This window comes from Grus americana, chromosome Z, assembly GCF_028858705.1.
Source record: "Grus americana isolate bGruAme1 chromosome Z, bGruAme1.mat, whole genome shotgun sequence".
NCBI classification, from domain to species: Eukaryota; Metazoa; Chordata; class Aves; order Gruiformes; family Gruidae; genus Grus; species Grus americana.
The window spans coordinates 10,198,525-10,219,820 of record NC_072891.1 but is presented as its reverse complement, the minus strand read 5'-3'; the positions used below and the strand labels follow the sequence as shown (position 1 = coordinate 10,219,820).

Below are 21,296 nucleotides of genomic sequence, written 5' to 3'. Positions count from 1 at the left end.
AACCTTGCCACGCAAACCCAACACAGCAACATACAAAAAATACAGCTATTCACTGTGTCAGGAAGCTTGTAAACTGAGGCTGGTAACCAAAATTGAAGGCAACAAATATTTGCTGTTGTTAAAACAGAAATGAATATTCTTGTGGGTGGCAAGCAGGAAACTGTTTGAGTGACTTGAATTGGGTGATTTTTCATGTCAGTAACTATGATTAAGGGGGAAGCAGAAGGAATGTGTGGTTGCAGGTTGGTGAAAGCACAGGAGGGTAGGGGTGGACAAGGTGGGCTGAGACTGAGAAGGAAACAAATGGAGTACTTTAAACTTTCTCCTTACAGACAAGGAGTGACAGGGAGTTTGAGACATCAGGGTACACAGGGAGGCTGGGATTCTAGAGCGTCTTAGGCTAGAGTGACAAATTAGAGACAAAATTGTGAACAATGCCTAATGATTTGGCAATAGCAATCTGATGTGGGCTGGGTCTTTAGGTAAGTCCTCTTGGCATTTGGAGCTACTTCACTAGATACAGAAAGGATAGCAATTGCAAGTCCTACTGAAACACATAGTCTTAGATGAACTGTGGCTTGTGTGTGTTAGGGAAACAAACTCTTCTGTGAGGAAATTTGCAAAGTAAATGATATTTAACTACAATAGTTTTCTTCTTCAACCGTAGTATTTTCTAATGTGACAGCGTAGTGATTGGCGGCTCCTCTGCTGTTGCTTTTAAATGGTGTTTTCTCTCCTAGGGTTTGGACGTGGCAGAGGGAGAGGAGCGGGGAGGTTTTCAGCCCAAGGCATGGGGTAAGAAACATGTAGAGCACAGATTTTGGCAAGGATCAAACTCAGTGACAATATTAATTAACAATATTGTCAGTATATGTATTAATATTGCTGTATGCTTGATAAACCAATATGGATACAAAAATTCACAAATCTGTTAGATGATTAATGGATTATTTTTGTCTTAAGCCAGTTTTTCCAACTAGACACACCTATAGAAACCTAATGTATGTTCACTCAATGTTAATATCTCAAACCTGGAGAACCCGTTTGTACCTATCAGTAGCAGCCACATAGTGCCTAGGAGCCTAAAAGTTCTGTGTGGGTGTGTATAGTCCTAGGTCAATTTAAAAATAGATCTGTTTCAGTGTGATGTAGAATGTGCAAGTTCTATATAAAACCAGAAAGACTAGTGATTATAAACTTTCTCCTCTTTTTGAAGTTTCATGCTTTAGCTGTTTGGACATACATGGACCCTAAAACAGAATCAAAAGAAGTTACTCAGCAGCTTTAAAGTTTGTTCTTAGTTTTGTTGGAATAACTTGCTTCAGAGAAATGTAGCCTCCACTGCTTTCACTTGGTGTTTGCCTTTAATGACACTTCATGTAATACCAGTGATGTCACAATGAACAGAAGGCTCCTACTTCTCTAACAAGCCTTCTTGTTCGTACTTGTAGTTGATAAACTGAAAAGAGGTTCTTCTTCAGTAATCCTTTTTCACCTTTTAGCTGCATCTGTGTGTTTTGGCATTGGTCAGGAACGCATTCTGAAGTAATCTTACTGATGTTCCAACTCCTGTCCTGCACAGGTCTGGTACTCTGAAAGGATATGATACTGGTTTCTCATCAGTCAGCCACATGCTGAGAAACTGTCAGCTGAGAGAGGCTTATCATTGTGCAGATAAACTAATGCTGTATAAGGCTGGGAGGAGTTGGTAGGCTGTTAACTGCTTTTTCAGGAATTGTTTTGCTTCAATTTCTCTACAGTAATTTTTTTTTTCCCAGTCTACTCACTCTTTTCTCTTTTCGCTCTTCTCCCTTTTTCACCTGTGTCTGTTCATAGAGGAAAAGCTTCTGAAACCAAACTATCAAGATAAATTATGTGGAAATTGAGATGTTAAATCTAATACAACTTCAGCTATAAATGATGACACTTGTGTTCATTGAATGACCAATGTGTTCTCTTCCATTTCTTAACTTTTAAAACTCTAGGACATTTAACCCTGCAGACTATACGGAGTCTTCTGCCACTGATGGCTTTGGGACAAAATCAGAGATTTGGGAGACTGGTCAGAATGATGCAGATGATGGAACTGGTAAGATGCTTCAAGAAGTAGAAGGATTCAAATGAAGACCTGTAGCAAATTACAGTTAAAATAACCATTCTGTTAGTGTTCGGTTAACTTCTGAAAATGTGAATGCATCTCACATGACACAGTTATTAGTTCGTTTCTATAGCTTAACTGCTACTAATGTGCAGAGCACATACTGTAGCCTGAGTGTCTATCTGGTTGGAATGAAAGGAAGGCAGTTTGCAATTTTTTTTTTTTTTTGTTTTATTACTGACAATCCTTTGAGAGACAAAGGGATTTGAAGAGTTATTGGAAGAACCTTGTGAAGAACTGTTGAGATATCTTAAGTACTGCTTAAGAGCTCACCTCATGTCGTTAAGGAGCGTAAGTCATACTTAAAGTGATTGGTCCACAGGCATTGGGCAGTAGGGTGTGAATATCTAAGTACAAGGAGAAAAATAAAAGAAAAACTGTTTACAAATATGAATCCACTCAGTGTCACTGGGATGGCTTTGGGAGCCACACCTGTACAATGCAGGAATGTAAAGATGTGAGTCTCTGGGATGGAGGAGAGTTCCAAGATCTACCACGTTTGAAAAGAAGATTTATTAACTGAAGCACGAGTAGACGCTTGAATGGAAGCCAAAAGAGCGGTCTGCCTGTCTGAAGGTAGAGGCAGCTGTTTGTTTCTGTATGAAGTTTCAAGTGTGAAGTATGCACTCCTGGCTAAAGGCGAGAGACAGACATAGTTTGGAAAGGAACCACTTGACAGCAGTGTCGTGGTGATTCAGAAATGAAGAATGCAACTTGCTTGTCTGTGATTGGGAAAACAGGATACCTTGCTGCTTCCCATATTCCGTGACAGGAGATGAAGACAAAGGGAAACCCTGTATCAGGATGGAGAAATTAATGTATGTTATTGTCCACATGTGGAAATCATAGAGTGATAGGAGATATTTTTTTTTTTTTAACCTCAGCAAAGGGTAACTCTTCTGATGTCTTCATTGCTGAAGCCTATTCAGATGATTTTTCATCAAACCCTGTGTCAAGGGTGGAAGGAAGAGACTGATACTGGAGACCAGAGTGTGCTCTGTTGAGCTCTGCTGCGAGCCTCTTGAGATGCAGGTTTCTAAACTTCATACAAGCCATTTTGTACTTAACCAGAGAAGACAATAACAGGCTCAGGGTATAGGAGGGCTTATCAGGCAGCCGTTTTGTCACTCTGAGTGCCTTTTAGTCTAGTGTGGGAGAGTGGCACTGAGTATGTTAATGGTTGTTGAAAGGGAGCTCTTTTGCCAAATACGGCATCTTTCCAAGGAATTACTTTTGAAATTACTTGGTGCTATGGTGCTAACAGAAATGCATCTTTTACTTTCACTTATGTTAATTTTTCTAAGAAGTTTATCAGATAATGAATTAGAAGGACACCTAATTGAAAATTCCCCTAGGAATACTGATGTTTGCTATACGGTAGCAAAAGGCAGGGTATGTTGTCACAGCTATTGCAGTAGCAGTAAGGCTAACTTACTAAAGAAAGAAGACATGCAAGAAAGGCATGAGGAAAATGTACCAGAGGTAGAAAATTCACTATTTAGTTAATGAACGCAACTGTAAGGCTGTGGCTTATGGATGACTTTGACTTGTGTTCCACTTCCCAGGTGAGCTCAAACATTTTTGTGACCCTCCCTGCTAACTCAGGGTAGCCTTCATGTGCCTCTCGTATGGCAACCATTGTTCCTTCTTGGAGGCATCTCCTCCGTCTTCCATAATGGAAGAGTTCTGCCTAGGAATAAGAGTAGCTTAGTAAGGCGTGGCTAAACAGATCCCCATAAGAGTACGAACCTGTCTGTCTACATGAGGGTTTACTTCTGAGCAAACATATTGTTGGAAAGCCAAAGCATACCAGTTGACATGTGGAGCTTCTTTGTGGATGCCAAGTGCATTTTTGCAGGTTAGACTGTGCACGTCATTGAGAATTGCACTGAACTTCAGGAATGCAACTTAAGGCATATATGGAAAGTTGGGGAGCATTGTATGGAGAAGAAGGTGAGAGAAGGAATTTGGGAATTTACCCTGGCCTCATCAGATTAATGGTTCTTAAGGGTATGAATGAGTGAATGTCAGTGTGGGGAGTTCCTGCAAAATAATTTGGTTGGTGGAGATTTAAAGTAAACTAGTTAAGTGTGAATGTTCTTTTTGAGTGCAAAGTACCTTTTTGCTGCTAATCTTAATTTACTTCCAGTGCAAATGGAAAAGGCTCCATAACTGACAAACCAAAAATGTCTCTCTATATATGACTATTGGAAGAGTGTTTAATTTTACAGTGTTTCTTCTTTAGACAAGCCGTAGGGATGTCAAAAATAAGTCCCCATGATCTCTTTAAAAAGATGGAATCATTTTGTTTTGCCCAAGTGGGAAGCACTTTCAACCTTGTGATGGAAAGTATCTTGAGAGTTATTAGAGGAGGCTGCAGTGAGGGTAGTAGTTTTAAAGCAGAAGACAGAGTGCTGGGAAGGAAGAAGGAAGCAGGGGCTGTGGAAGGAGTGGCAGACAAAGTGTGGGGATGGAAGCACGTTGTACAAAGTTGACCTGTTGATTTGGCTTGTTAATTACAAATATTAGTTTTTAAATATTTTTCCCCCCTCAATTTACAGTGCTGTTACGTTAGTTACACATCAACAGTCCCAGTAATAAATAAGTTACCAGTGTGGCGTTACTGAAAATGTGAATGAGGGTGATGTATATCTGTGGAAATCCATAAAGCTTGCAGTGGGCTAGTGAAGGATGGCAGATAAGAGCATGCACAGAAGGAGGACAGGATGGAAATCCCTCTCTCTATTCCTCATTACCCAGTTCCATATCTTCTTTCATCTAAAAAGAAAGAAAACAAAATTAGCTCATACTAGCGACTTGGAAAATTAGTGTCTTTCGTCTACAGTTACATTAAAAAGGAGATAACTGGGTAACTACCCGGAGAAACAAAACCAGTTTTGTGTACCAAAATGTCTTCTGAAGACATCATGCAAATAGAAACTCTCTTTAAGCCAGTGCTGGGAAAGGATCAACGTCAACATTTTTTGTTAAAAATAAATGCACTATTTGTTTCCAAAATGTAGTTGCCCCCTCTGAAAGCACTCTAGAACGTCTTGTCCTGAGTTGTTGCAGATGTCAGAGGAATCGCAGTAGCCTGACTGGCTGCAAGTTTTTTCTAGGTGCACCATTGTGTAATCCTATAGAAAAGCTAGCTGGTTCTGTGGAGGTAAAAATTAACATTGCTGGTTGAAATAAAAAGAGTAAAGGGCAAATCTTTGACAGTTCCTAACATTTAAGTGTAACTGTATTCCAAATAATTAAGCATTGGTTTTCCTGCATCCTAATTTTTATAGAAGTAATATACAACTGAAAGGCAAAGAGAAGGGACGGGTGGGAGGAAACAATGAACAGTCCTTATCAAAAGGGAATAAATTTAAACGGCATGGTTGGTATTTTCTTACAGGCATGCTGAGTGTTCAGTCTCTTACCGTTTTCTGTAATGTACAAGGCAGTGGGAGATCCTGAACGACAAATCACAGCAGTTCTTATAAATAAATCATGTTGGAGGTGGTCACTTCTCAAAGTAGGTTATAAAAATGGTAATTTACTGATACCTCTACTTTGATAGTGTTTCATAATTTTCACAGAAAAACGTCATTCAGTATTATCTTGGTTGTAAACAGCCTTAAGTGACTCTCAAACTGAAGAACAACAACAAAGAAAAAATAAATTATACTTTGTTCCCACTTGACAGTTACACTATAGCTTAGAAGTTAGAAGGAAGTGGGGTTTTATTTATTTATTTTAGGACTGCTGTAAAAGTCAGCAGAATATTTTAAGGAAAATACCAAGGCCTTCTAGATCGTGAATGTAATCCAGAAGGAAAGGATTAGTATGTAAGTTTGGAGTAGACCAAAATAAAATTATTTGAGGACTAATATCTATGTCTATTCAAAGAAGGGAAAACAAAAATCAATGTGACAGGAAGTGAGGAATTGGAGGAAAATACCAAAAAATATATAGCATACTTTTTATTGGCTTTACAACTTTCTAAAACTAAATGTGTTACAAAGGGAAACAGGAAACACTTACAGATAGCTATCTAGGTTGAAGTTGCCATGACAAGCATCCTTGAAAACACAGAGCATATTTTTGGTGGAAAACAGAGAACTCTGAAACTTTGATGCATTGCAAGGCATGGGGGTAAATGTTAGAAAGAAGATACAGAGTTGCAATAATACCAAGGTGGATGGTGGACTAAAAGGAGACCGATACACTTGTGGCAAGATCAGGCTTAGAATCCCATCAATAGGAGAAAAGCGTTAGCAAACTGAATTTAATGCAAAGAAGAGCAGTGAAATAACTGAGGCTGGAAGGATTGATTTGGGAAGGCAGGGTGTTAATAAGTGACAATAAACAACTTAGCAGCTTGGGTAAGCTAATAAAAAGGTGAAATGTGGTTCAGTATGTAAAAAGAGTAAATGCACAGAACCATAGTCATAACTAGGAGCAACAGATAAATGTTTAAACTGAATTTCAGGAAAACATCCCAAGTATTATTTGAACAGGTTCCATCTCCCAAAAGTAGCAAGGGATACTCAAGAGTTGGGCTTGATTTGTCTGAGATCTTTTGGTGTTTGTTTTAGCAGACTCCAAGCTCCATTGTTTGAGTTCTGGCACCAACACAAGGTTTATCTTCTACAGAGGCAGGCCTTTCTCTGACTGATAGGAGATATATATAAGCAGGACAAATATCAGAATGTATTTCTTTAAAAAAGAAATATCAGAGGAAGGGATCCTCTGTTAGCCAGGAGAAAGGAAAGAAAATCAACTGTTTCTCATTGGGCTCCTCTTTCTTTCCAAAATTCCTGTGGAAATGTGTGGATTAGTCTTGAAATTTGAGGCATTGTAGTAATTTTGCTGTGCTCAGATATGATTATTAGTTATTTTTCAAGTGCCTTGATATTTTGCAGCATGTAGAACCTCCTGGTTAGGGGCTGTTTGGTAAAACGTGAGCACGAGATGTTTCAGGCAACTCTGTATTGCTCCACAGAGCAGATATTACCTTGCTCAGGACCTGCCAAATAATTTTGGATTCCAAGGTGTAGACCCCCCCTCTTCTCCCCATTGTGTGTATATCTTCATGGTAGGCCTGTTCGCCTCACTGGATCAGTGCCATTCGACTCTCCTCTGTCCAAGATGCTGCTCTGTAAAGGTGTACAAAAGAATGCACTCATTTAGTGATGGCATTAGTACGAGCTGGATTTGATGCCCTTTCCAGGGGGCTTCTTTCTGGATGAATGTGTCTCAGAAGGTTCCTGGTTAAGTAAAAGGAGATGATTAAAGCAGCATAGTTCTTTTGGTTTTGTACTTGATCAAAGGTGATAGTAGCAGGAACTTTACTGCTGATGTTTTCTTCACCTATGGTTATGTAGTTTAAATGAAAGCTCTAGTTGTTGCTGGGATAACCTTCCCTATGTTTATGCTGGTGGACAAGGCCTTCAGTCCATTTATTGCTCTTGTATGTCTGTGCCTGCTGTTTCCTATGGAAAGGATCAAGTTTTTGCATCTGTAGGATCATTTCCTGTAGTTTTCCCATTGCTGCATGCTGTGGACTGTGCACTATGCTCCAGTGTTCACCAAATACACTCTGCCACAAGCTAGGGGAAGAAATGTTTTGCAGCTACAGTGGAAGCTTATTGACTCTTCTGTTGCCATTATATGAATTATATATGTTTTAAAATAAAATTGCACTATTGGGGAAGGCATTGGGATTGTTCTGCCCTGAGGAGAGATTTAGCAGGTTGGAAAGGAGCCTCCAGATGCGTAGTTTGGGTCTGGAATTTGAATATTTTGAAAGTAGGGTTATGGATGTTGTAGCAGGTGTTGTGGTTGTGTGTTTTTCAGGCTCTGTATGAATTTGTGTATGAAACTGGGAGATCTTGTGGGAGGCTTGAGTAATTCACTGTCATTGGGGACATAGGAGGAAGTTCTTCCAATGTTTGGGATTAATCACTGGTTGCAGACATGCATTCTGGTACCATAGTGGCTAAGAAACTCTTGAAATCAGAAATTAAAGGGGAAAAAAATACCCTCCCAAAATTTTAAATCTGCAGACCAATTTTCTTCCCATGTTTCCAACCACCATCTCCTCGCTTTGTGTTCCACTAATAATGAAAACAGGATTACTTATAAAGCAGAGGCGTTGAAATATGGCATTGTGCTTTTAGCTTGTAACTCTTCTTTCCTTCCCCAAATTGCAATAGGAGCATGGAAAAACTCAATAGAAGAATGGACAGCAGAAGACTGGAATGAAGATGTAAGTGTACCTTGTTGGATTGACTGATTGATTATTTACCCTTTTCAGAGTTCCTGTGTTGTCTTCAAAAACTGAATGTTCGAAGTAATGCTTTGCTGTATGCATGCAGTATTTCTTACTGTGTTTCTTGCTCATAATTCCTGTTTAAAATATATATATATTTAGATAAGCTTATTTTAAAATAAAATTTAATCAAGAAATATTAATTTATTTTGCTGAGTGGACAATCTATAGATAAGAAAATTAAGTTTTATCCCAAATTAAGTATTTGTGAATTACAGTTCCCCACGGCTCAATGCTGATGGGTGTTAACTGCATACTTCTCCCTACTATTGTGTAGGGATTTAAAGCCATATTATCACAAGACTTTTATGTAATTAAGTCCTGAAGCTTATCAGCTGTAGACTCTTTGTGCTTTTTGTTTGAAATCTGCATAATTGTTCCACTTAGTCCACTTCATGTTCATAATATTAAAAAAGGAGCTACTAGTATGCTAATGTTAGTACTTAATTGCTTCATTCCTGTTATTTCATCATGATGTGTTGTCTAAAGTACTACAACAATTTTGGTTCTCATTCTTTGTCAGGCAAGAGGTGTCTTCATGTCTGCAAAATGCATGGCATTTGTGATCATTGTGTGTGAAAATCACATTTGTGATTTGAAGTTTTTCAGTTATAGTATTAAAGCCTAAGCAGTTCAGAAAACAAATGAGGTAGCAAGAAATATGGAAAGGAAAACTTAGTTTTCAAGAAGTCTTTCATCTTTTCTAGGAATATTCATTATTTCAAGTTTATTTTCAGAAGAGTAAGGGATTGTCTCAGAAGTTGTCCCTTTTGTCTTCTCTTGTAGAGTGGTGTGCCAGTGTTATCCCTAAAAATGTGTGAATGTGTCTTAGAATAGATGTGAAAACTCTATCTTTACCATATGACGGCTGTGTCTTTTGAGAAAATTAAAAGAAACTCTAAAATTCCTAGGTTTTCTGTATCAGTTACAGACATCAAAACCTGGCATTTTTTTAAACCTGTCCTCTTATTTCTGCAGTATATGCTAAAGGTGGAGTAAGGGCTAAGGATGGTGAAAATTTTTGGCCTTGTTTCTCATCCCTCACAATACAGTATTAGTATTGTGGGAGGGGCGTTGGGCAATGCTGACTAGGGATATAATTTTTTTTGATTAATTATTAAACCTGAATAATTTGCACATGAACCTTGGAAGAGCAGCAGATGAAATCTCTAGCCTGTTGTTAATTTTTATTAATTTCAGAGTTCCGGAAAAAACCCTGTAACCTAGGAGAAAGTTGTTCATGTGCTGATGTTCAGAAAAAGTGAATGAAATGCTGAGCTGCAGACACATTAGCCCAAAACATGCTTGGGGAAAAAGTAAAGGAAAAATTGATTAATCTGATTTAAAAAAAAAAAAAAAACAACCAAAAAAACCCCTAACCCAAAACAAAAAAACCCCACCAACCCCAAAAACCCATAGAAGTGCAAGAATACAGCTTGTGCCATTCAGTGTAGTTTTATGGAAGATAGGTCCACCTCAGATGAACCTGACCTTGGCCTTTAAGTAAATGATGAGTTAACTGTGAAGGTAGAGTATATCCTTGTAAGAGATTTGTTCTGCATCTTTTGTTCTAAAAACAATTACATGCTATCACAAAACACATTAAGTGGATTAAAATCTGCCTTGCAAATTTTGGCAAATAAATCTTTTACAGGAAGACCCTAACTTAATGTGGGCATTTCTAGGAGGGCTATAAAGGAATCCAGTCCCAGGCCAGATGCCATCTAGCATCTTTATCAGTGATTTAGAAGTAAAAATAAAATCATTGCTGAATAAAATGTGTGGGAAATCCAAAAATTATTGGAATGGCAATTAAAAGTAAGCCACTCATGTAGAGAAATCTGGACCTCTGCTAGACTTAACTTGTTCAAATGAAAAATGCTCTAATATAGCCAAGTGCCCATTTGTTTTATAGGAATAAAGGCACACCTCCAGAACAAGGGGCTGTTTTCTGGAAAGCAGCAACTGAAAAATTGTCAGGATCAGAGTGGATGATAGATGAACAGCTCAGCATGATCTCCTAAAGGGCTGATGCAGTTGCAAAAATAAGTCTTTTTGCCTGTAGACACTCTTCCCTGTCTCTTAATCATTCTTGATTTATCCTTCTGTATGCAGACTCTCCTGAACTTGAATCTAAAGTACTGCATCCAATTATTCATTGCTTTTACAAAACAAAAATTGTGGGAAATAGCTGAAAATTATTTGCTGATAGAAGAGGTCCTTGAGAGTGAGATTTTTATTTTACTGAATCTGAAAAGCATATTATTAGCATATAATGTGCTCTGGTTTTAGTCTAGCAGACAAGGGCATAATATAAACCTGTGGCTGGAAAATGGAGCTGCACATTTAAATGTGTAATAAGCAATTCTAGCAACATGACTAATGAATAACAACCAAGGAAGCTGATGTATTTGCTGTCTGCAGATAAAGAGGAGGTGTTTTTGTGAAGAATATTTTTGTTTGAATGTGGTGTTCTCTACCTAGATACAAGTTAGCAGCAGGTGAGTGAAATTTAACGTGGTTTGACCTGAGGAGGATTAGATTTTTGTGATCTAATAGTCCTGTCTGGTATTTATCTTTAGTAGTAACTATTGAGCAAGTATAGTAGGTTGTGAGCATGCTCTTAAATAAGTGGAAACTACTTGCAGTGAAAACAGGAGGTTGTATTTTGTTAAAGGGATATTCAGAGCATGAACATGAATGACCAGATGAATGTTAAGGTACCATAGATGGCTTTGGATTTTCCTGTTAAAATGGTGATCATATTCTCCTGGCTAAAGAAAATAAAGTTTAACTACAGAAACTACCAGAAGGGGAGAAAGAAAATACATACAAATTGCTTTAAAGTGAATGAAGGCAAACATTTTCTGTGCGATATTGGTACTCGTAGTTTATATTTGAAACAAAAAAAAAAAAAAAGAGAAAAAAAAAAGTATTTTAGTGGGAATGTTTCCTTTACCAGGAAGCAGCATGAGAACTTCTTTTATTTTCTTTAACTTCAGTACAGCATATCAAAACAGTAATATGATTTTGTTATTTCTGATTTACTGATGTTGAGTTTTTTATGAGGATGCTGAAGTATATTTTCCTGTTCTCCACATCTATCAACTGGCCATAGGAGCTGGTAGCTAGTTGTTAAGTATATTGTCTGTTCGGTGATCAGAGAATGGTTTTTATCATAGGAACGGGAGCTGAAAAGCACAGGCATTTCACTGCAGATGGAGGAAATACCCTTGAGAGGCTGCTTGCAAAGGGTTCACAACCGTTCTTTCAGTTCTGGGAAAATGCCAAAGCCTCGGGGAAAGATTTGTAGCATACAGTGACCGTAAATAACTTTGTTAGGAGCCAATAATATTACTTCTAAGAAATACCAAATACATCTGTGTAATAAAACTTTTCAGCTGCTGCTGCACGAGGTGTGTGTTTTGACAAATGTCATAATCCCAGCAGACTTTTGAATTAGGTGCTTGATTGGAGCTTGTAGCAGTGAGTTTGCCACAAGGTGTGGTGTAAACTTCACTGTAGCTGAGCTGGTAGCTGAATACTTTCGGTTTGCATGCTGGTTCACTTGAAAAGAACATTTCCTCTCTCGTATGTCAAGTATGCTTTTGCATTGTCAGAAACATCCTCAGGCACCTCGATTTGCTTAGTTTTCAGGATTCATCAGTGCTTTGGCCACAGTTATCCTGGGTTATCCTGGCCTTATCCTTGGTGATGTGAGCATAAGAAACTGTTGACATTGTAAAGAATATTTAACCAAGGGATTGCAAACCATAGGCTGCTGCTCGTGCCATTAGCTGACCTCCTTGTGCCATGTAATGCAGGAGTCTCATAAAAGTACAGTACATGTTGTTCTAAAATAACATGTACAGTGGGGAAAGGGCTGAACAGTAGAGAAACAGCCTTTGTAATTGGCTTATTCTTCTTTCTTCGTTTAGGTCAGTACATAGAGTTGCGGGCTGGCAGCATTATGCAGAGGACAGAGTTGTGTTCCAGAAAGATGGGATTAAAATATGTTGTATTGGTAGGAAGGGAGGGAAATGGAGGGAGGAACTGTGGTGGTATTCATTTTTTCATGACACACTGCATCCCACATAAGTGGGTATTAGGAGAGTAAATGAAACATCTGAACTTTGCCTCTGAGTGGTAAGTCATTGCTCCCAGTCAGCCCTTCTGCGTCCCGCTTAAATTAACAATGTTTAATAGGAGAATCCCAATCAGATGACCGTAGTCAGGTATGTATGTGCTTTCAGTTGAGCTGCCTGTGGGATGGCAGATGAAATTGGCTCATGTCTATGATGTCCTTTAAACTGGGCTGCTAGCAATGTGTGCAATTAAAAATGCGTATTTTCCTGGAACAGCTGTATTCAAATGTCACATTCTAAAGGGATTCTTTGTGAGTGTTTGAATAGGTCAGTTATTCTTTAGTCTAAATACAAAGCTACACCAAAGCAGTTAACAGTGATTTTGTGCAAATTTAATTTAAAACACAACCATTATACGCGTGTATCTTTATCTCATGAAATCTAACCTGTACTGGCTTAAGACATATTCTGGTTTGCAAGTATTCCTGTCAAAGAAAAGGATTAGCCCTAGGAAGTTGTAGCTGTTTAACTGCTGCTTTTTAAAAAAGAAAAGCTATTAAAAAAAAAAAAAAACCAAAACCCAGCAAACACACCCACCCCACCCTCCCCAACACAAAATCACTCCCTTTCCCCCCAAAACCCCAACCAACCAGCTTCCCCTCCCCAGCTACCTGTGCAGGTATCTATCTTTATTGTAACAGCATGGTGAAAGCAGTACAGTTTTCTGTTATGGATGGTCTGACTGGTTATACCAGTATAAGCAATTAGATGATTCTCCCTCTATTATTGTTTCCAAACTCATACTCGCAGAACAGTTGGTTTAAGATGTTACTGCCAACCTCAGCAGAAATGCCAAGAAGGAACCACTAATGCTAGTTTGCTGTGCATACCTGAGTGCAAACTGCCTCCGCTGGTGGTATGAGCTGAAATGTAAAACACAGGAATATATGAAATGAGTGGGAACAGTGCAGCATGTTAGATTTCTGCAACAAGATTTATCAGAGCTCCTCATGGAGTCCTAAATTATGTCTTCACAAGATATCTTTACACTGATGATATACCAGTTGTCAAGTTACTTTCTAATGGTATATTTTTCAGTTAAACTACTGCTCAAACTGATGTAGTTATATTAGTATACCATTGTGTGTGTTCAGTAGATCAAATTTCCTAACACTTCAATTAAATTGATACTTGATTCTGTGGAGAGGACTTTGCTGAAGTTTGACTGTGCGTTTTTGTCTTTTTAAGCAGAGCTGCAGCATAACTGTAATGATAGTTTGTCTTTACTTTTATCTTGAAAGACCAAGATGTAATTTCTGCAGATGTTGTAGCACTGAAGTGTGAGTAAGTGTATGACTAAAATACCTCCCCCCTCTTTTTCAGCTTTCTGAAACAAAAGTTTTTACTGCTTCCTCTGTTCCAGCTGAGAATCATGCGACTTCTGGACAAAGGTAAGCTCTTCTTCCACATTTTTGTTATGCCTTAAAAACCTTCTGCTTGGTGAAGCGATGTTACTTGCACATACAAAATGCTGAATAAAACCAGGGCAGCCCTGGGTCAGAGATTGGTTAGGCTTATTTCAAAATTGTAAAAGCCTTGTTTGCAAATTGTTGTTTTTGTGGATTCCTGTGTTACCTATTATTGACTACAGAAGTGGAGCCAAACTTAACAAATCCACAAGCATAATACTGAGAAGACCCTATCTTCTGCACAAGGACTACTTACAGGCAGTAACAAAAGTATCTGGGAAGAAAAGTTTTCTGCTGTTGAAAAGGAAGCTCTGACTTTGCTGTCCAGAAAATAGAAAGCCTGCCCCTGTAGATGCAGAAAGTGTTCAGAACATAGTGCTTTGACAAATGTGTTAACAGAAAAGCTTGCACTGGCAAGAAGGTGAATTTCCTGGTAAGCATCACAATTACTTGCCTTAACTGATGATATAGAGTTCAAATAGAGAACCAAAAATATGACAGTTGCTGCCTCCTTTTGCCTGTCTTCACCAAATGCCTGGCTGATGATGTTGTGGAGTCAGTTGCCTGCATTAGCCTCAAGATCCAGGAGACTGGGTTAAAGTTTGGTAATTGGATAGCATGTGATCTGAAAACTAGATGGTGTAATGGTCCCAAACATCCTGATACAGCTGTACTGCTGTACTCTGGACTGTCACAAAATTTTCCTTATAGCATGGATGTGATCTGGAGGAGGCATGGTGTCAGCTGGTTTACAGTTTATATTCCTTTCCTTCTTAAAGGTGATATGCTCACATGTTCATTGTTGTAATGCAAACATTCTTCCAGTGGATGTCCCTCAAATTATGTTAGAAAATACTTTAGCTCATCAACTCAAATTCTGGTGTCTTTTTTTGTTGCATGTTTTTTGTTTGGTTGTTTTGGGTTTTTTTCCCCTGCAGGGAGGGAGGCTTTTTCTTTGGTTTTCGTGGGTTTTGGTTTTGTGGGTTTTTTGTTTGGTTTTGTTTTTGTTTTTTACTTGCCATAAGAAAGGTTTAGGCCTTAAGAAATCTATGCTAATGAAAGTGCTGGAAGCAGCTCTTCAGCCCAAGCCTGCAGTATATTTAGGATAAACTTAAGTCAGAATTTTTGGAGTGATTTCTTTTATTGTCTGAATCCTTTGCTTTTCCTTGGATAAACCTGTGCTAAACATGTGGTCAGGGTTAGTTAGCCATGCTTAATATAAGGAAGTTCATGTTTCTTATTCTGCTTAGGTATGTGTGATAATTTTGGATATGTGCTTACTGTCTGAGAAACTTAGTTTTTATTTCCACTGTTCTTGTGACTTCCATGTCGTCACTGCATGTGTGACTTTACCGTCCTCATGTTCACCCTGTACAGAGGTATAGTGTGATATACAGAGAATGTGGATTATCAATACATATAATGGTCTTGCAGGCAGGATCCACTTAAACATAATGTATCTTTTATGACTTGTCTCCGGTTACTTGGTTATATTAATCATATAGGTTATTTATGTGATACAAGATGTTATAAATTTGATAATGTTTGAAAAGAGTGCAAAGATAATTTATATTCTAACTGTAGTGGAAGGTTACAGCTAGCATAATATTACTTTCTGGGAAAAAAACCTCTATCTCTTTTTGTATGGCAGACAAACAATATTGGAAAAGACTGTTAAATCGGTAACAATTCTGTTGCTGGTACGGCAGCTTTAGTATTGTTAGTGCTTTCTTCAATTTCAGGGCAGCCTGATCATCTTGTTTATTGCAGCCAAACTTTACTTTTTCTTGCAGCATTGATTTGGTAACATTGCTTCAAAAGCCTGTGACTTCTTCCCAAGAGACAGAAGGCAACTCATTTGAGGCTCCTCAGCAGCAGACCTTTGGCCAAGCCCTAGTCTTCACAAATTCTCAGCACAGCACCCAGATGGCATCAGGAACTGGCAGCTCCAGTGCTGTAAATTCGTATTCTCCTCAAAGTCTGGTAAAATTATCTTATGCTTTCTGAATATTCTTAATGAGTAAATATATTTCAGGTTAAACAACATTTCCATTACTGCTCGTTTCATGCAGTGTTTCAGTATTTGTAAAATTTAGGTTGCAGATATTGAAGGAATCAAATTCTTAATTTCTGTTTACACACATACAAAAAAAGATTTCTTTTATTCTGGTTTTGCTAAGTAGTTGTTTCTTGGTTTACATGAAGTACTTGTATTAAATTTTTAGTAGATAGCAGATGCATTTACTGCATGCTGTGATTTAGGATGAAATAATGTGTTTGTAGTGAAGAGTTCTGTGCCAGAAAACTATGATGTGTTATTTCCAACCACATATCTGACTGTTTTTTTTTGTGGAAGCCTGCCTATTTCCAAGTCAATTGTGATGGCTTGAAATTAAGCACTTGCATTTCTTCTCTGAGAATCAGTTCAACTATCAGTAAATACTTACTATTTTGAGATGTACAGATGCAAGTAAATTAGTATTGTTGCAATCAATGGTGAAAGTTTTGTTGGTAATAATCAGAGAGGATCTGACCACATGCTGCAACTGCTGAATTTTTTTTATTGGTCATTTGCTAGTAATCTAGGACTGAAGAGGCTGATGCCAAATAGCAGCTGTAGGCATTGACCCTATGGTTATGTTCAAATTATTTATTAAATAGTTCACTCCTTCCCCTCTTCTTTTTTGTCTTCTGGTAGTCTGCAGTTCTCTGTTCTGGCTTTGGAGAACTGGGATCCTCTAAATTGGCAAACTCTACTGGATCCCAAATCTTGGACCAGTTGAAATCGCCAGGGTTGGGTCAGTTTACCTCTCAACAAAACAGTAGTAGCTCTACCACCACTACCACAACTACCGCATCATCCTGGGATCTAAAACCACCCATTACTCAGTCGTCAGTCCTGAATCAGTTTGGTAAGTGCTTTGACATAGCTTTCTCTCTCTTTCTTTCTCTGTTAGCCCTTAAGATTTCTTAATGCCAATGACAGTTTAAAGTGGCCTTAATGAAAGACTTTTTCTAAAAAATGTAATCCAAATAATACAATTAGTTACAACATTGTAAGTTACACTTACTCGCTGGTAATAAACATTATGAGTCTATCACAAACTTAAGTTTTGATAGGCTTAAGCCTATCCATAAATGTCATTGCATCTTTAGAAGTTGTTGAGCCTTCATGTAATGACATCTTTGATTTAATGTGTTTGAATATTTAAGTGGAACTTTGATGTGACTTTGTTTCTCAACAAATTCTGTAAAAAACATATTGTGTCTGTGGTGCTTCTAGCTGAGTATAAAGTAGTACCATATTTTTTTCCCAAAAAATTTTTCTTTTCTAACCATTACATGAATTTTGAATGAGTACTATATAATTTCTTCATAATGTGCATCACACCTCAGTGTTCTTTCCCTAGTGTGCTGAGAATGATGCTGGTTACCAGTTTTGTCTATTCATAATTGTATGGATTTTTCATTTAATTGAGTAAAATTAGTAGAAACAGTGAAAATGACACAAACTTGTTTTTTTACAGTGTAGTTCCAAGCAGTATTCTCACTGTGAAGAGTCTATCTTGTATGTATGTGTATATGTTTCCAGATAGATAAGCAGCCAGTTTGGTAGCAGTTATAATCTTTTACATGCAGCAATTCTGAAAAAAATGTTTACTGCATCTTAAGTTGCTTTCTGATGCACTTTACCCACTGAATTAAAAAATCTTCACCTTGCAAATGCTGTGGATCTCTTACGGTGGTTGACCAGTGGTCTAAGCCACTGCCTGACTTGTAGCGTCTGAAAAATATGAATGATGAAGACTTCAAAAAAAAAAAAGTCTGTGTCCAACACCTCTTGACTTTCAGCCAGATTGACATGGTAGATGACTTCCTATTTGTGTTGAAAATCTTCCTCTTTGTAGGGGCAGGAAATCCTAATTCATAATACCTCTAAATTACTACTCCAGACCCCTTGGAAGTAATCACATTTTATCAGCACAGTTAACTGCATTGAAACTTGCAGTGTTTGATTACAATAGTCCATGACAGTTTTTGAGGCCCAATGTGTGATAATATGATATGACTGTATATATGGGTTTATTTTCATCTTTTTGAAGAAAGCTAAATAATGGTTGCCCACAGCTGCTTGTTTAAAGTAGAGAATATAAAATGTTGGCCTTATTATTGCAGTGGTTGTGTTCAATGTGAAACTAGTGTGATGTCTGAAAGAGACTTGCACACGCTATAAAATCATAGCCGTCGAGTATGTCAGGTCACCCAGATTCTTTCATAAAGTGTAGAAGCATGAAGAGCAGAGTTTAATGCTTTAATTTTGATAATTCCTTTTTCCCAATGCTGACCAGACTTTAAATCCCAGCCTGAACCATCCCCAGTTCTGAGCCAGCTGACCCAGCGACAGCAACAGCAAACGCATGTAGTTCCTGTTCCTCCTCCTGGGCTGGAGTCCTTCTCCTCCCAGGTAAAACTCCGAGAGCCATCACCAGTAGACACCTCTACAGCTGTTAGCAAAATATTACAGCTCCCCACTATATCTATGGGTAACCAGGCAGTGACTGCCCATCAGACTCAGCAGAAACAGATAAAACCACCAAAACGGAGGATAACTCCAGCATCCAAGGTAGGTAATTGAGTGGTGGCTTGTCCTTTGTAAAAACATACAAAAGCTTGTATTGGAAGTAGTGTGGCCAGCAGGACCAGGGAAGTGGTCGTCCCCCTGTACCCTGCATTGGTGAGGTCAGACCTCGAGTGCTGCGTTCAGTTTTGGGCCCCTCGCTACAAGACAGACATTGGGGTGCTGGAGCGTGTCCAGAGAATGGCCACGAAGTGGTGAAGGGTCTGGAGCACAAGTCTGATGAGGAGCGGCTGAGGGAACTGGGGTTGTGTAGCCTGGAGAAGAGGAGGCTGAGGGGAGACCTTCTCGCTCTCTACAACTACCTGAAAGGAGGTTGTAGCCAGGTGGGGGTTGGTCTCTTCTCCCAAGGAACAAGCGACAGGGCAAGGGGAAATGGCCTCAAGTTGTGCCAGGTGAGGTTTAGATTGGCTATTAGGAAAAAATGCTTTGCTGAAAGGGTTATTAATCATTGGAACAGGCTGCCCAGGGAAGTGATTGAGTCACCATCCCTGGAGGTATTTGAGAGACATGTAGATGTGGTGCTTAGGGACATGGTTTAGTGGTGGACCTGGCAGTGCTAGGTTAATGGTTGGACTTGATGATCTTAATGGTCTTTTCCAACCTAAATGATTCTGTGATTCTATTCTATATGTAAGTTGCTAGGGAGGAGATCAAAGACCATGGTATATTTCTTGTTTATGTAAGCAGGAAATTTTAAGCTGGATAGTTTTTAGGTCCACAATACAGTGATGTTGTCTTTTCCAAGCACACATGTGATTGCTCTGTGTGGAAAATGACTGTTGCTGAGAAGTGTTTGGATTGACTTAGTGGCCACGAGGTGAATGTTGGCTGAAGGAGGATGGATGTGGATGACACTTTGATCAGCTCCAGATCCGGGCACAGAAACAACGAATTAATTTCAGATTACAATAATGTAGTTAATTTGTGATGTAAACTGGGGGGATTGTCGCAAATCTAGTTAGCAGTGAAGGCTGAGGCAGTTATTGAGGAAGCCTATAGTTAAGGGAGGAGAGGGTGTTGGTTACTGATATCTTTAATGCAGACAGTGCATGCAAAGGAATTATGAGGTTTTATTGCTCTTTTTAAGATTCCTGCCTCAGCAGTGGAGATGCCTGGATCGGCGGATGTGACAGGGTTAAATGTTCAGTTTGGAGCTCTGGAGTTTGGATCAGAGCCTGCACTCCCAGAGTTTGGATCAACTTCAGGCAGTGAGAATACCAGCCAGGCGACCAACAATAGCTTGTACTCAAAATCTGTGAAGTATGTGTGAGTTCCCCTTGTCCATTCTTACGTGTCTTTTTTAGAGGGTCAAGTTTGTGCCAAAAACATCAAGGCACGGGTTACCATGTAATGGGAGGGGGAAATAGGAGGATTTGTAAGGCTGTTCTCTGTGGATGGCTTCTTAAAGGAGAAATTTCTAATAATAATCAAACTCTTTCTGGATGGGTCAATGCAAAGCTAGAGATGACATGAATATAAATAAACTAATAATAAGCTACCCTTTATAGAATTGCTTTCTCACATTCAATTGTCCTGATCTTCAAATTTGTTAGAGGGTTTGTTCCTCACAACCCAAATTTTTCTGCTTTTGATCCAGGAGAGATGACCCTTGTACCATATAAGTGCATCAGTATATTGGCACCAGATTACGGATCTGATGCTCCTATACGATGAGAAAAGAAGCCGGGCTTTCAGTATGCACAAGCTGTTAATGAAATGCTAAAATAGGCAATGATAAATGGCAATGTACCAGTAACCCATTTTTTTTCTTCCTTATTCATTCAAAAATTGGTTTCAGTAAAAAGCTTCCTGAAGTTAATTAAAAAATACTAGTGAAAATGAACTTTCATATTCATTTCTAGTTCAATAAGTGATTTAACCTGTGTAGAAAGTAGAACACTCCTGCATGTGTTAAAGTATTTTTTCCTCTTTGCATAGTTTATTCTGTTAGACTGCTACTGTAATATTAGAATTCTATTGTAAAAAGAGACTGTGTGTTTTTCATCATATACCAGACTTCATGGAACTAATTGTTTAAAAAGCGGAGATTATGATCATTAATTTAACCTTTGAGAAGGTGGAAATAACATGACTGAAAAGTGCTTGCATGTAAACTTTTGTTTTGGACTCACAGGAGGAAGGTAAATGGTGCTTGGTGCAGCTGTGGTTTTAAAGCGGTGATTACTGGGGAACAAAGCAAAATTATGTACGTTTTTTTCATAATTAGATTTTCTACCGTAAATAATGTAGATTTGACTGCATGTTTAAGGCAGTTCTAGATAACTGTATAGGAGCTGATATTTTCTTGAAAGTGTTTGAGACATCGTTTACCAAGATGATAAATAACTTTTACTTTTTCCAGTGATCCTTTGAATACCTCTTTGCCAATATCCAATACAGTACCGGAGTCCACCTACACAACCTCTGCCATCACCTCTTCCAGTCTGACCTGCTCATCCCAGAGCACTAGCCCAGTAACAACAACTTCCTCCTATGACCAGACTTCTGTGCATAGTAGGATAGCGTACCAAAGCTCCATAGCTCCATCTGAATCAACCCCTGTTGTAGTTACGGTGAGTGAATTTCTGAAATAAGACCTTGAAAAAGGTGAAACATTCTCATT

The 21,296-nt window shown here is 38.5% G+C and overlaps 1 protein-coding gene and 1 non-coding gene across 12 annotated transcripts in view; both read left to right on the top strand.

Moving 5' to 3' along the window:
• Positions 1 to 21,296, top strand: part of UBAP2 (ubiquitin associated protein 2) — a 127,968-nt gene that overhangs the window by 45,509 nt on the left and 61,163 nt on the right. For 4 of the 11 annotated variants that reach the window (XM_054811180.1, XM_054811177.1, XM_054811179.1 and 1 more), the window contains exons 6-15: positions 741 to 795; positions 1,986 to 2,089; positions 8,365 to 8,417; positions 13,949 to 14,016; positions 15,828 to 16,017; positions 16,733 to 16,946; positions 18,384 to 18,658; positions 19,761 to 19,933; positions 20,808 to 20,879; positions 21,036 to 21,246. In XM_054811180.1, the coding sequence (XP_054667155.1) occupies positions 741 to 795; positions 1,986 to 2,089; positions 8,365 to 8,417; positions 13,949 to 14,016; positions 15,828 to 16,017; positions 16,733 to 16,946; positions 18,384 to 18,658; positions 19,761 to 19,933; positions 20,808 to 20,879; positions 21,036 to 21,246 (1,415 nt within the window). Of the gene's footprint in view, positions 1 to 740; positions 796 to 1,985; positions 2,090 to 8,364; positions 8,418 to 13,948; positions 14,017 to 15,827; positions 16,018 to 16,732; positions 16,947 to 18,383; positions 18,659 to 19,760; positions 19,940 to 20,807; positions 20,880 to 21,035; positions 21,247 to 21,296 lie in introns of all 11 variants that reach the window. The other 7 variants (XM_054811182.1, XM_054811185.1, XM_054811184.1 and 4 more) reach the window with 3 other exon arrangements.
• Positions 19,387 to 19,472, top strand: LOC129199996 (small nucleolar RNA SNORD121A). Its single transcript, XR_008574788.1, has one exon. It is a non-coding gene; the product is annotated as a small nucleolar RNA SNORD121A (small nucleolar RNA).